The following is a 14,021-nucleotide window of genomic DNA, read 5'->3' as shown; positions in this document are numbered from 1 at the left end:
CATTACTCTTGCTTTAACAAAGACGAATGATGATATTGTTAATAATGCCAACCAAGGTTAGAACTTAGAATGGATAATAATATTAATATGTGAGGGATAATGCTTATATTTGTCCAAAAAAAATGTGAGATGCTCAAAACATTGAGCATAATTATGATTAATAAGCTCAATTAGAGATAGGTCAAGTTGTCATCTTATAATGTTAGTCTAGAAAAGCAATGTGCAAAGCAAGAAAGAGGTGCCAATTTATAATGACACAGAACAAATTGCAAAGAAAGAAAGAGGTCGTAAAAAGAGGAAAAAGCGACGGGCATTTATTTTAAATAGCTTCATTGTTCTTTGGAATTGATCAATTTCATAAGTTGGGTGAGTGGGGAACATAAATCAATTGATAGGTAGTTTCGATGATATGCAAGTACCTCAATACTGTTATTTTTATTGATTAACGGGCACATACTCGTCACTTGAAATTGAATCGTTCGATGCGCAAGAAGTGAGGTGGGGTGGAGGGTAGAAAAGTGTATTGGGTTCGAGCAACAGAGGATCTACATTGATAAAGGTACGTAAAGGTGACATAAAACGCAGCTCAAACAGTGCAAAAAAGGCGACTTACAACGCAGCTCACAATCTAGGAATGTCCTACAAAATTTATGGAAGGGAGTAAGAAGGAATCCACACCCCATAACACATAGTGACATATGTATATGATCTCTCTCTCTCTCTCTCTCTCTCTCTCTCTCTCTCTCTCTCACACACACACACACACCCCACACGTGAAACCTAAAGCCTCCAAATTTAAGGGCGACTGGATGAGCCGGTCATCTTACTGGCCCGTGACCGGAAGAGTCCAGTCTCCCCGGCCAAGCCAAGGTTTTAGCTGGGGTTTTCTTCTCCGCTTCTTCTTCTTCTGCTCTCCCGGCCTTTCCGTGCAAATTTGGTTGAATTCAGATGCTCCTGTTAAGCCTCCTTCGCCATGGAGAACGAGTACATATTTGATTCCTTTCGAGGATTCTTCAGCATTCCAATTGACGAAGAGGTAGGCGCCTCCTCCTCAGTCTTGTAGTCTCTCCACCGTCCAAATGGAAACGCTCCCTTTGAAGCTTATCGTCTTTGAATTCCTCAGGGAATGTTTTCCAGAATCATAAGCTGACTTTTTGCTTTTCCAATTCTCTATGTCCTATCTGTGCATTTTCTGGAAGGCAAAAGTAGTCAAATTGTGTCGAAGTGTAGATGCTAATCCTTTCTTTCTGTTTCTGAATGGTTTTCTCTTTCTTTATATTTTTTGAGAGAAATTCATAGGCTCGTGTCCAAGGTGTTCCTTTTCTATATGTTAAATGCTCGTATTTTCTGTAAGAAGAATTCCAGAGATTGTGTCCAAATCTTTGAATACTTGCCGTTTCCATTCTGCATATTCTGTAAATAGTCATGGAAGTTGTGTGCAATATCTGGTAATTCTGGCTGTATTTTGTATTTAGTTCGCATGTTTTATCTTTGTACACCCATAGTCAGGTCAGTAATTTGTGCTCAAGTTTCATACAATTTTGTACTTCAATGATTCTGCATAGCTATGTTTTGCAGGAAAAAGTCATGTAATTGTGTCTACAAGCAGCTAAATCCTTGCTTCTCTAAGTCTGCACGTTTTATCAGTGTATATTGCGTTGGAAATCCTTGAATATTGCATGAATACCATTTATCGTGTCTTTGATTCTGCGTGTTTTATCTGTATATGCTAGGTAGGAAATCCGTGTTCATTGCATGATTACCATACCTTTCTGACAGCATGTGATCTGGTTGCTCGTGCTTTGGCTGATCTCGGAGTTAATGGGATATTATTAGCTGTACAAATTGGGCAAATAAGAGGACTAAGTCAATAGATTGTGGATGAGAATCAGACGAAAGGGTTCTGATTTCTTGATTATTATGGAAACTGGCCCAAAACTACACTATTGTACTAGGTGAGCCAAAAATTTGTAGTGGAAAAGGAATGTAGATGATGTTCATCTAGTAGTATTTTGCATGATCAGAACCAAATTATCACATCCATGGCAACTGTAGAATTTCAAGTAAATATCCAGTCTTAATAAGACTGATATGGATGTCTATAATTATATATGCTAATGATAATCAGACATGGGTATCTATATGGAGATACGCTGTAGCACAAGGAAAGTGAAAGTTCCGGAATCATGAATACTGTTAGAAGCATAGTATCAAGAAAAAAGTTTAACATGCATCTTCAAGAATCCAATGGGCTTTCTGAGGGTTCCATACGCTGAAATATCAAAAAACATTGTTGCCTCTCAAACTCAATATATAGCTGATACAATCTCAACCGCTTTTTCTTGGTGAAAGTGTTAACCTTTTCATATGGGATTTACTTCAAACTAATTGCTTTCAGTATGGACCTGAAAAGTATTGCAACCAGTAAATATTCTTCCTGAGGGAAATTTGTGACCATGCGTATGATCAATGGTAAAAATGGAGCCATAAATTCGTGCCATGCTTGTGAAATTATGCCTATAGAATCTCTAATTTACAAAGATTTGTGCCAGTCTAGTTATCTCACTTAACTGATCGTGTAAAGTTGCGAACATATGTGACAATATAATCTTTAAGACCCTTAAAGAGGATGTTTTCACGGGTGAACTGAGCATTGACTTGAAGTAGAGAAAGTGCCACGTAACTTGATGTTCTTGGGCAGCTAACTTCTGTTGCAGGTTGGAAAGGTATATTCAATGAAACAGAATGACGTTCCAATTGCTGATTGTATAGATATGGCCCAAATACCGATTGATAACTGCAACATCATCAAAGCTAAGGACGTAAAGATAGAGGAAATTCAGCATTCATGTACATACCAGAGCATGATTACGAGAAAAGTAAGGATATTGGCCGAGGAACCAGCCAATGGTAGCATATCAGGTGAAAACTTCGTGAAGTCAATTATCTGCCATGAAAATATGATCTGCATGCAATATAGCAAATCTGCAAAACGAGTCCTCTAGTATTAATGGATTAAGTTATGCTGATGTTTTGAAGACAGGAAGACGATTGCTACATAAGAGAAATCCTGGCCAGAAGATACATCCAAAGGACCACGAAGCAAACTGCAGTCATAGTTTGGTTCAAAATGTAAGAGATGAAGTTTGTAGCATGATTGCACAGACCTCACACCTCATAAATGAAAATCTGACATCCCCAAGTTCTGAAAGTAGCAAAGAATTACCAGTTAGTTTACATGCGCGGATATCCGGGGAATTTAGGTATGTGGTAGGGAAGTCAGAGTTCACACAAGAAGTAGTTCGCTCATTGGAAGCGAGAGATGATGACGATAATGTATCAGTCCCACTGGAAGCAACTTCAACACTATTGTTTGGAGAAGCTTTACATCCAATTCAACCACCTTTCACTGGATCCAAAAGTAAACTCTTTCAAAATTGTGGTACGTAACATGGATTGATAGATATGTAGGCAATCATCAAGCACAGATAAATCCTGATATTGTGTTTCTTCATAGATTCTCATGATAAAGGTGGTGATTGTATGTGTAACCATATACGACAACACACAAAGTTCTGCAGGTCCTCTTTGGTATGTGGCAGGTGCAACCAGTCTACTGGCCTCAAATCGTCAGATTCAGATGGTTAGTTTCATAGTAGCTTCTTTATACTCAGAGTGAATCTTTGCTACATGTCATTTTAGGATCTAATTATTTGATGTTTAATACCCATTTCAGCAGAAAACAGTGTCTCGGTTATGACCTAGCATTTTTTGTACTGTAATAGCTGAAACAACATTGTAGATAAATGAAACCAAGTCGGTTTATTTCAAGATTCACATGATAGGAGAAATCTCTAGTCTGCAACTCCAACTAACAATTTTTGTTTCCAATGTTGAGAAACACTTGTATTTTGCTTTAGAAATCCATTAGACACTATGATACTATCTTCCAAGATACACACATTTACACATTACCTAGTCTGAAGTCCCCATGTTAATGGATGTGGGCATTTTGCATTTGTCATTTATTTAGGATATAAGATGAAACAATGGAAGCAGATTGGTATTCAACTTGTTAAATTTGGTTGTCATATATATAAACTTTTAGCTATTGGTTCAAGCATGCTTTGGATGCATCATGGGTAGTGCCATTTATATTCATTCATATGGTTGGTGCCAGGGGGCTTGAATGTTGCCTTACTAGCAACTCAACAAGCTCAGTGTTCGTAGAGAGGATCTCACATAGATGGAAAGATCTTTATATGATCCATTGGGGGAGGATCATCTTACGAGGGTTTATGGAGGGCACATAGGACATACAGGTTGAAGAGCCTTTACCTTGTTTTGCTTGTTAATGTGATGCTTCCATGCTTCTGAACCATGAAATGTGCTGCACTCTTATAGCGGCGATGTGAATCAGATATTATCACTCTGTTTGTACACTGCATTTTGACCGAAAAATTATTACATCATGTGCCGATTGGCTGGCCGGGTTACAAAGGGACTGAGACTTTCCAGTCAGCTTTATAATGAGGAAGAGTTTACATCTCTCAGCAGATGCTGGAATCCATAAACTGTATGTACTATAATCCAGAGTCACATGGAATGGGGGATGGGGATAGGGACAGAGACAGGATGTGGACTGGGAAATGTGATCTCGTGAGATTTTTAAAAATGACACTCATTACAATTTAAACTTAATAAATGGAACATAGAGGATTGGAATTGTAGAGCTTCAAAACGTTGAGAAGCATGAGGGTTGCTCTTTTTCGCTGTTTTGAAACATGATTCGGGAAGTCAAATCGTGAGCACTGAGGTCAAAATACTGCAGGAACACATAAAATAAACAGGTAGATAAAAAACACAAGCAAACACTTGGTAAGTAGAAAACATCAAGTTTCAACCATGTCAGTTTGCTGCTTCAATGAGTTATAGCCATTGCCTTCGTAGCACCTTGGTGATAAATTTCCTATGACAAATGTTAAGTTGTTGCTCTCTCCATGTCCAGGCTGTCTGAGTCCTTGCTGTGTCCCAGGGTTTCCTAGACATCTGCTTTAATCTATTCTCTCCTCTTTTATGATCTAAATTGAGGGACTGGAGAATATCTCGATACATCCCCCAAGCCTTCAGATGTATAAATAACGTTTACACTGAGCACCAGTAAAAAGAGTGGATAAACAATCCTCCCTGAAATGTAGTAATGTGAAGGACGACATGTCTTAAACAGGCAAATGGGCACCAACTTTTATACACATGATGTAATTGTGTACTGATAAAATTTGGCATCTTCTAGAAAGATGGATGGAAGATCATAGTCAAGCGTGTCTGCTAACAGGAATATTGGGGGTTGGGTGAGTTCTGTTTCTAATGTGAAATCTTTTCGAAAAATAACGTTTTCTAAAACAAATAAGCCAGTAAATGCAATACCGTTTAATACTTATTCTTATCCAGAAATGGATTCAAGTCATGCTGCTGCCCTTGCAACTACAAAATTAAAGTGGAATGCAAAGAAATTCAATGAACCACAAGGTTGTCCCTTTACCATTTACAACCTTTTAAATTATTTACATTTGATTTAACTAAATCAGCGGTTAATCAATTGAATCAAATTTTCATTTTCCATATACAATCTTTAACTTTTCCCCATACTCATTGTGGATTTAGATTCTCCGAAATTCAAGGTCAACATCACATCTTTCATTGTTCCAGAACTCTCAATAGATCTTCCAGAAACTGCAACTGTTGCAAATTTGAAGGCATGCCATCTACATGTATTTTGCCAATAGAAGGCATATTTTAAGTTTATTATTAGTATTAGAATAACCCTGTTCTTTTTCCTAGTCTAGAAAGCTGTGATGGATGCAACTGTTAGACTTCTTGGGGGAGGTTTGCACATTCATGTTCTCCATGAAGGAAGACACGTTTCTGATGAGAGTAGAAAACTACTTGAAATGGGTATAGCATGTAATGAAGATTTAAATTCGTTGGCTTTCATGCTGAAACCAAATCAGAGTTCAAATGCCGAAAGTACTGTACCCCGTCTTTGTCTTTCCAATGTAGGAAACCAACACAGAACACGGTAAGTTTTTGTATTCCTTCTACAACTTCTCATGTGGATTGTGGTTTCTCAAGCTTAGAAAAGATAGGGATTTTATTTTTTGCAAAGAAAGAGTGATATCAGTGTCTCACTGCTGGATACAACCAAATGAATTACCTAAAACTGGAGTTATAAAATCTCCAAATAGAAGGACAGAAAAATCCTATACTATTGAATTATGACAAAATATGATTCAGTCATCGTACAGGATATCTTATCTTTAAAGATAGAGGTTTAGCATGGAATAGCATCAAGCAACAGACAATCCATTGTTAATCTATGTGCAATGAGTCCACTTTCCATCATGTTGGTTTCCATAGACATGACATGACATTGATTATAGATTCAATGCTCCATTGCAGCACAGCCTAGATTGCCCCAATCTAGATAAGACAGAAACACAGAATAGAGTGGTTAGGGCAGATATCATCAAGCAAGACATGGATCAAATCAAGAGTACTACTCTGATGGCTCACTATTAGTCATTCCATTCAGGGAACCTAGCCTCCTAAAAATATGAATCAATAATGGGCTAACCTCTTAGATTATCCTCATGGTGATGGGTTATGGATAGGCTGTTTGTATGATTAGAGCTGTCGGAGATGTAGCTATGCAGCCAGGATTTGAGATTAATCAACATTGACCCACCTATGGGTATCCCTTTTAGCAATGGTAAAGATAAGGATTCCTTTGCATTAGCTGGGATAAGGATAGGCTGTTACACATAGAGCTTTAGAGGAACTAGCTTGTAGCCATTTATGGTTTACCTAGCCATGTCATGAAGGGATGTTCTAATTAAATGAGATTTATGTGTGCATTGCACAATATTCCCTCTTTGAATGGTTTCCTAGACCTTTTCACACCGAGACGTAATGTAAGATGAGGATCAGTGATGCCCAAAATTGTTCTTATTAGACATCAGGTGACACAGGAGCTAGAAGGAAAGTCATAGATCTACCCAAAAGCACACAACAGTGAGTTCATCTTGAAGTGCTGCTACTGCATTTAAACATTGTTGCCATATATATCAATATCACGTGCTTTGGTGTTTGTATTTTGAATTAATATTTATTATGCGTTGGATGATCACTTTAGTTTAGGCAATGCACAGGTATCCATTTTTCCATTTAGATAAACATGCACAGGTATCCATTTTTGTCTCTGAGGAAGCATACTCAAGCAAATACCAAAAGTATACGCAATGGTAGAGAATGCTTACAGCAAGCAGGGACACATCCATTACGAAGTGAACAAGGTAGGTTTTAATAATTGTCCTGTGGAGAATTAGAGAGCGTAGAACTGCTCATAATATAATTTACAGAAACAGGAGAAGATCGTGGTATAGTTGCTGAATCAGTTAGTGCATTCGTTTTACACACTGGAAAGAAAGATACTAAGATTGCAGGAATGATAAACAGTCAACAAAATATAGCCAGTGGAAAACGCAGAATCCGCAGACCATTCACGGTCATCGAAGTGGAGGCGTTGGTAAATGCTGTTGAAACACTTGGAACTGGCAGGTGAAGACAAAGGCATTGGATCATGCTTGAATTACTTTATAATCTGTAATTTATGCTCATTTTGCATTGCTAAATTTTTACAGGTGGCGAGAAATAAAGCAGTTGGCATTTGAACAAGGTAGCTGCAGGACATACACGGATCTTAAGGTTATATACTATTCTATTAGAAACACGCTTAAAATGTATTGTAAGACAGCATTGTTGGGCTGAATTGTAGTTTTGTATTTACTGCTCCAGTAAAGAAACAGTTCAAATGTATATTGAAGCATTGTTTTGATTGAATGAAAAGTGTTATGAAAAAAACTGCAAGTCTACACTAAGGCATTGTTTTGATTGAATAGAAATGTTTTGTATACTGTTCCATTAAAAGAAAAACGCTCCTATCCTACAATAAGGCATTGTTTTGTTTGATGGAAGTGTTTATACTGTTCCAATTTAAAAACGTTCCAAACATTTTATGAGGCAGCATTGTTTGGACTAACCCATGTAATTTGTTAATGTGTTTGATTGGGTTTCCAGGACAAATGGAAGACTCTTGTTCGCACAGCCCAGATAGCACCTCAGCAACGCAGAGGAGAGTCAGTTCCACAAGATTTATTGGATCGTGTTCTTACGACACACAAGTATTGGATGGAACACCAAGCTGAACATATAGATAAACGCCCAGATGTAGACAAAAGGTTGTTAAGAAGAGTCTCTACTAATCAGAACCCTGTAGAATTCTATGCATGAGATTGATATTTTCTTCAAGGCAGAGAAAGTTTTCACCTGCATATGAATATTCGATTTAAAGTTTGAATCAGTTTATGACTGTTAACTTGAAATATATGTGAACGTTTACAATTAAATATCTTTGTATCTTCCATAAACATTTGATCAATTAAGTCTCTCAAGTCAGACTTTGTGCAAGTTAATGAAAATTCTGCTGGCTGGAGATATCCATCTTCAAAGCAGCAGATGATCATTGCATGTTCAAAGAATTTTTTTACGAGATTTTAGATGTCCAATAGCGTAAAGTTAGTCTGGAGTATAAAAATTAGTCCATATGCTATTGGAATAAAAGCTTGTCCAAAGAATTCTTAGTTCTCATATGGTTGTCGCATGTCCAAATAATTTACAACATTCTAGAAATCTATGGAGGATATGTGCATTCTAATTGAACTTCACTTGGGAAGGGGACCTTTTTAGGGGAAGCTATAATGGTGTTCCTCAGCCAAGTGCTTCTATTGAACTATTTTTACAAAGTAATGGTATTTAAGTATTTACATATAGAGTGCAATATAGTTGAACATAAATAATGAGTTCAACATGGTGCTTTGTCAACCATGGTGCCAATATGAGTAGTTAATTTCCTAATATAATTTGTCATTCACATAAAAGAAAGGGAAGGGGGGGGGGGGGGGGCTGAAAATGAGAATGAGAGGAAAGGGACATAGAGTAGACATACACATGAGGCAACATAAATACAATGTCAATGTGAACCTAGTTTTGAATAGGGTGAAGATGTTGTGAGCACAAGGGTTACATATGGGCAAGGAATCATTATATATTGGCAGAAATGCAAAAGGAATCGTTCAAAGCATTGGCATTAGTTCAAAATGGAGCCAAAAAGTGGAATTGATGGTTGGGTACATTGATGGCTCCTCCTCGTATAGCAACACACACAGGGAAGAGAGCGTTTCAAAAGTAGAAGAGAAGTGTCGATATTAAATGAGGAGGCTACGGGTGAGAAGTTGGACGTGTCCTTGGAAGATGCGGTGTGCGGAAGAAGATCTATGAAGAGGAACTATAGAATAATATGCATGTGTGTGTGATTGTGTGGACATGTGGACATAGGGAATGGGAAAGAAAGGGGAATTGTGTCAAATGGTGGTGTATATTATATTGTATTTGTATTTGTAAAAATGGGGTGTTGGTTAAGGAGCTGCCAAAAGCACATTAAAGAATGTAGTAGAGTTTACGTGGTGATGAAGGCAGACAGAGAGACGAAGACCGAGAAGGAGAGGAGAGGAGAGGAATATGTATTTGCAGGAAGGAATATGCGGTTTGGGAGAAATTTGACTTGGGACTCCCTCCCTCCTGCGTCGTGTGCCGCGCGCTCGCCTGGAGTGTGTTTTGCCTGCAGGCAGGCGCATTGATTACATATATTAGACAAGACATACAGAGAACAGGGAGGGGGGGGGGGCTAACTGACTGGATCCGATCCGATCCCCACGCCCTAGGAGAGGATTAGGAAGAAGAAGAAGAAGATGACGATGATGCACGTGGATAAATAATGCAGGTATCCATCCATTTCTTCCTGAAGGGGAATTCCGAATGAGATGGATTTGAATTTTGGATGGTGACTGTGAGGTATCTGAAGAAGAAAAGAGGAAAATGGTGGCTGGCGGGTCGTCGTGGTGCTCCTGCGTGTGGAGCGCGTCAGGGTGGGACGTGTTGCCTGCATACTGCTCACTGCCCCCCACACGCACGCACACACACACACACACTCTCTCTCTCTCTCTCTCTCTCTCATTCACTTCTCTTTTCTTTTTGTTTTGGGAGGAAAGAAGAAATCTGAAAGACCATCCATAATAAATTATAGTACATATAATATATATGTAGTTAGATGGAAGGAATGGACCATCAATCAAATTTATCCATCGCTTGCTTCCCTTGGCTAGTGAGATGATGATGATGATCATCATCATCATCATCATAATGATGATGATGTAATGATGATGATGATGATGATGATGATAATGGAACTATCACCATGAACGTGGACATATGTGTAAATAAATTAAAATAAAAAGACACACAAAGAGAGAGATCGGAAAGTATGCGTGGCCCCCCCTACCTCGCCTCCATATACATATATTTTGTACATATATATATGTCTCCTACATTTCTTTTCCTTTTCTTTTCTTAATTATTTCATCTTACCCAAGATATCGAATTCTCCCCTTTCGAAATCCCTTGCTAGACACCTCGAGACAGCTATGCCACAGATTCACCATACACCCCCCCCCCCCCCCCCCCCTCGAAGAACTAGAAAAGCTCGAGTATCCTATCATGGATTGCACTACTTGGCTCAGGGAAAAGAAGAAACCTTCAACATTGTAGCTACCTTCATAGTTCTTTTCAGCCCGGTCTTTCTTGACCCTTTTGGGCTCTTTGCAATAACCTTGACAGCTCATTGATAACTGCGAGGCCACCTCTTTTGTTTACAACGGTTATTCGTACTCGCTTTTTACCTTTACAATTACGCCGAGGGTAAAGAATCAATGTTCCATTATTAGTCATTACATTTTACTCATCAACATTACACCGACAATTACATTTAGGCCTTCTTTGGTTCCTTGTAGTTGTCCAATATCTTTAAGAATCTCTCTCTATGGTCGATGGTTAAATGTTTTTTGTAACTCATGGTAACATTTCATTCTCCACGAGCAAACTCATGTAATCGCTTCACCACTCTCCTTCGTAATATAGATTATGTTTTACATATGAATGTAATGTTTTGCATTATCATGTGATTATATATTAATAATGATAATTTTTAGTTACATATGTTTATTTGAAATGGTCAAGTTTTTTCTCAAAACATGTGTTCATATTTACTAATAATGGTAATGAACTCGACCAACTTAAGCAACTATCGCAAATCTTGACCGGGAAACAACATTTACTCGTTTTCATACAGAAAACCACATTTGCTACATATTGTCAAGGAAATGCAGCTAATTCGATATCTAGAAATAATCCTCCATTTTATTTTATTTTTAAAGGAAGTTCGTTGTCAAACAATCATTAACTTTGTAGATCCCAATCATGTTGCGACCAGCTTTTCCAGTGGGACAATGGTTATTAAGAGACCAAATTTAAAGGTGCTAACTAATGAGCCGACACAAGCTTTTTTCGTTGGAGCTTCAACAACCACAAATATATTCTTGAAAAGGTTTTGACGTGTCAAAATGTATAGAGAAGCCTTTTTCTCGAACTTTAGTGGTTTCATCATAAGAAACGATGCAAGTGTATTCATGCTTGAAGGTAGATAAAAGTAGTTAAGCATTGTCCAAATGTTTGTGAACAATTTAGACATCATCAATCAATCAATAGCTCACATTCTCATGCTGGAACTTAGAACCCATCACAAGTGAATGTATCAATAATCAACAACACGACTTTTGGGAGAGATGTAATGAATTTCATTGATTGGGCCGCCTAGATTGCATCCAAAGAGCTATGTGGCTAGTTAGTCTTTAACTAGGAGACAAATTGAAAATTTGACATGCAACCTTTCAAAGAAAACACATTGCTAGTATAATTTAATGCAACAAGTGAAAAAAGTCATGCTTCTAGGTTTAAGCTTGTTGAAATGGCACATTTCTTGTAAACCGATAATGCTACTAGGTGGGGTTTAAATTTAATAATGAAAGAGCATATTAAGAGGAGGAGCCACCTATTACTTACAATACCAAGGATTACAAGAAATAGCTACCTACACTTCAAGAGAGATCTTGTATATAGGGTGGACGCTTTACCACTTTAATTAGAAAACACAAATATACTATAGTAAATAAAACTATAAATGCATGAAGCTAACATAGTCATTCCAGTTGGGCGTGTCACAACCCAATAAAAGTGGATCGATTATGGTTAGAACTTGGGCGGTTGATATTATGCACAATTATGGAGATCTTACAATTTAGGTGTCTTGTTTATTGTTTCATGCATTAAGCTACTTTTGATTTAAAATCACTAATAGGGAATAATATTAAAGGCATCATTGGAACTTGATTATGCTTAGTTGGTTCCATATGCTTTATTTTGATTCTTCCTCGATTCTAGTATGTAAAATATATTATTAGAGAGCTTTATATGATATTTTGGCCTCATGGTCGTTAACATTGGCCATAAAAATATATGGTTTCTTGGAAAACATTGAAGGCAAAAACTATAGGTAAATTAAAATAACAATAGGTCTTGTACATACACGAGGTATTATAGATCATAATCGAAAGAGGACTCAGTACATAAAAGGTACTTTAGGAGCTTGTAGCGGTGGTAGAACATCAACACACATGCATAATAGAGGAAAGGTGGCCATCCATGGGTGTTTACATGTCGAAACATATTGGGACACAACTAACTTGTAAAAAAGCAACATCTTCATTATACATATTTCTTTGAATGTTCTTGAATAGAATGTGTGTGTGATTTAGAGCATGTATGGGTGGAACACAATGAAAGAGCCATCATATAATGGGTTCTTCATAAGTAGTTCCGCACTTTGATGGAGAAATGCTTATTTATTGTAGATAAAAAATTTGTATCATTTAGTTACTTCCTTCCCAAACCACAGGAAATGGGTCCAATCAAATCATACTTCCACAAAGACTGGTTGGTTACTTGCATTACAACTTGTAACTATTAGAATGGTAGAATAGTGTCTGTAAGATGAGACTACTACAACACCTTTATAAGAAGATAATATGTTTCAACATTATAGAGCCATTCGTTACAACTTTGAGCGAGGAGGAACCAAAGAAAAGAAAAAGGAAGATTGCAAAACACGAGGAACTCATGCCCTTCTCGATCTTTCCATTTACACGACTTTGTGATGGGTTGCTATTTGTATTTTTTTGTCAAAATCCCTCGCAATCTCGCACAATGGGATACAATAAGATTTGCTTTTTGATGGGTCAAACCCCTCCCTCTCTACTTAGAGACTTGCTTCTTCAGATGATAAAACACTCCCCACTCCTAAGAATGTTATTTGTAAGGGTCAAAACACTCCATGCACACAAGAAGAGGAAGCGAGATGGTCAACCAAGAAACAAACCAAACTAAAACCTCATCTAAAATAAAAGCTTCTCTATTGACAAAATCATCTATGAATTACAATCGAGTGTGTTTACATTGCAATTAAATACCACAATGTCAACGAGCTAAGAAGCAAGCAAGCAAACAAACAAGGCCCAAAGCAAATCCCATTGTTTTTCGCATTGGTAAAGGGTGTAGAAATTTATAGCAGAGACCAACAATGCGGTGTTTGTGTGTAATGTTAAAACTTTCATGTATATATTCGGAACAATTGAGAAAATGGAGATGGAAACGAGGTGTTGAGGAAAAAGGCGGGGGATGAAGCATTGGTAACATGGCAGCGGGTGCCAAATGTAGGAGGATCTTCGGTATCTATCTATACCAAAGAAGAAGAGATTGGCTTCCACAAAGAGGAATGAATGAATTGCATGAGGGAGAATTGGTTGGTTAAATGCTTGAGGTGGAGTGCCATGAAAAAAACTAGAGACCAAGGCAATGGTTGAAAGAACTCGAGAAGCATAATTAACCCCCCTCCCCTGCCCTTCCAATCCAAAAGGAACAAAAGAAAGAAAAAAACATCACAAAGAAAGGACTCC

At 37.7% G+C, this 14,021-nt stretch overlaps 1 protein-coding gene and 1 long non-coding RNA gene across 5 annotated transcripts; one reads left to right on the top strand and one right to left on the bottom strand.

Annotated features, from left to right (window-relative positions):
• Positions 1 to 765: 765 nt before the first annotated feature.
• On the top strand, positions 766 to 8,683 carry LOC147863705 (telomere repeat-binding protein 5-like). 4 transcript variants are annotated; one of them, XM_087319420.1, is made up of 11 exons: positions 766 to 1,036; positions 2,702 to 2,922; positions 3,044 to 3,442; positions 3,518 to 3,643; positions 5,452 to 5,529; positions 5,665 to 5,756; positions 5,847 to 6,079; positions 7,243 to 7,352; positions 7,419 to 7,617; positions 7,701 to 7,764; positions 8,137 to 8,683. In XM_087319420.1, exons 2-11 carry the CDS (start codon positions 2,736 to 2,738, stop codon positions 8,347 to 8,349), a joined length of 1,701 nt encoding a protein of 566 aa, XP_087175546.1. In that variant the 5' UTR covers positions 766 to 1,036; positions 2,702 to 2,735; the 3' UTR covers positions 8,350 to 8,683. The 4 variants fall into 4 exon arrangements, with proteins under 4 accessions (XP_087175546.1, XP_087175549.1, XP_087175548.1 ...); XM_087319423.1 differs by having other exon boundaries at positions 767 to 1,036; positions 2,773 to 2,922; XM_087319422.1 differs by lacking the exon at positions 766 to 1,036 and having other exon boundaries at positions 2,542 to 2,922; positions 7,425 to 7,617.
• LOC147863704 (uncharacterized) lies at positions 7,816 to 9,223 on the bottom strand. The gene is made up of 2 exons (XR_015529782.1): positions 9,065 to 9,223; positions 7,816 to 8,385 (listed from the first exon to the last, which is right to left on the bottom strand). It is a non-coding gene; the product is annotated as an uncharacterized LOC147863704 (long non-coding RNA).
• Between the last annotated feature and the right edge of the window lie 4,798 nt (positions 9,224 to 14,021).

Source organism: Azolla caroliniana, unplaced genomic scaffold (assembly GCF_043228905.1).
Source record: "Azolla caroliniana isolate FFs.n. ecotype wild unplaced genomic scaffold, voAzoCaro1.0.p SCAF_5, whole genome shotgun sequence".
NCBI lineage: Eukaryota > Viridiplantae > Streptophyta > Polypodiopsida > Salviniales > Salviniaceae > Azolla > Azolla caroliniana.
The sequence above is the reverse complement of the archived record's forward strand: the minus strand, read 5'-3'. Positions and strand labels throughout refer to the sequence as shown.

Excerpts from the sequence above, each read along its gene's own strand:
- LOC147863705 (XM_087319420.1), top strand. The coding sequence starts at position 2,736 with ATGAAACAGAATGACGTTCCAATTGCTGATTGTATAGATATGGCCCAA. Across the intron at positions 3,644-5,451 it reads CAAATCGTCAGATTCAGATG|AAATGGATTCAAGTCATGCT; the intron begins GTTAGTTTCATA and ends ATTCTTATCCAG. Across the intron at positions 7,765-8,136 it reads GGACATACACGGATCTTAAG|GACAAATGGAAGACTCTTGT; the intron begins GTTATATACTAT and ends TTGGGTTTCCAG.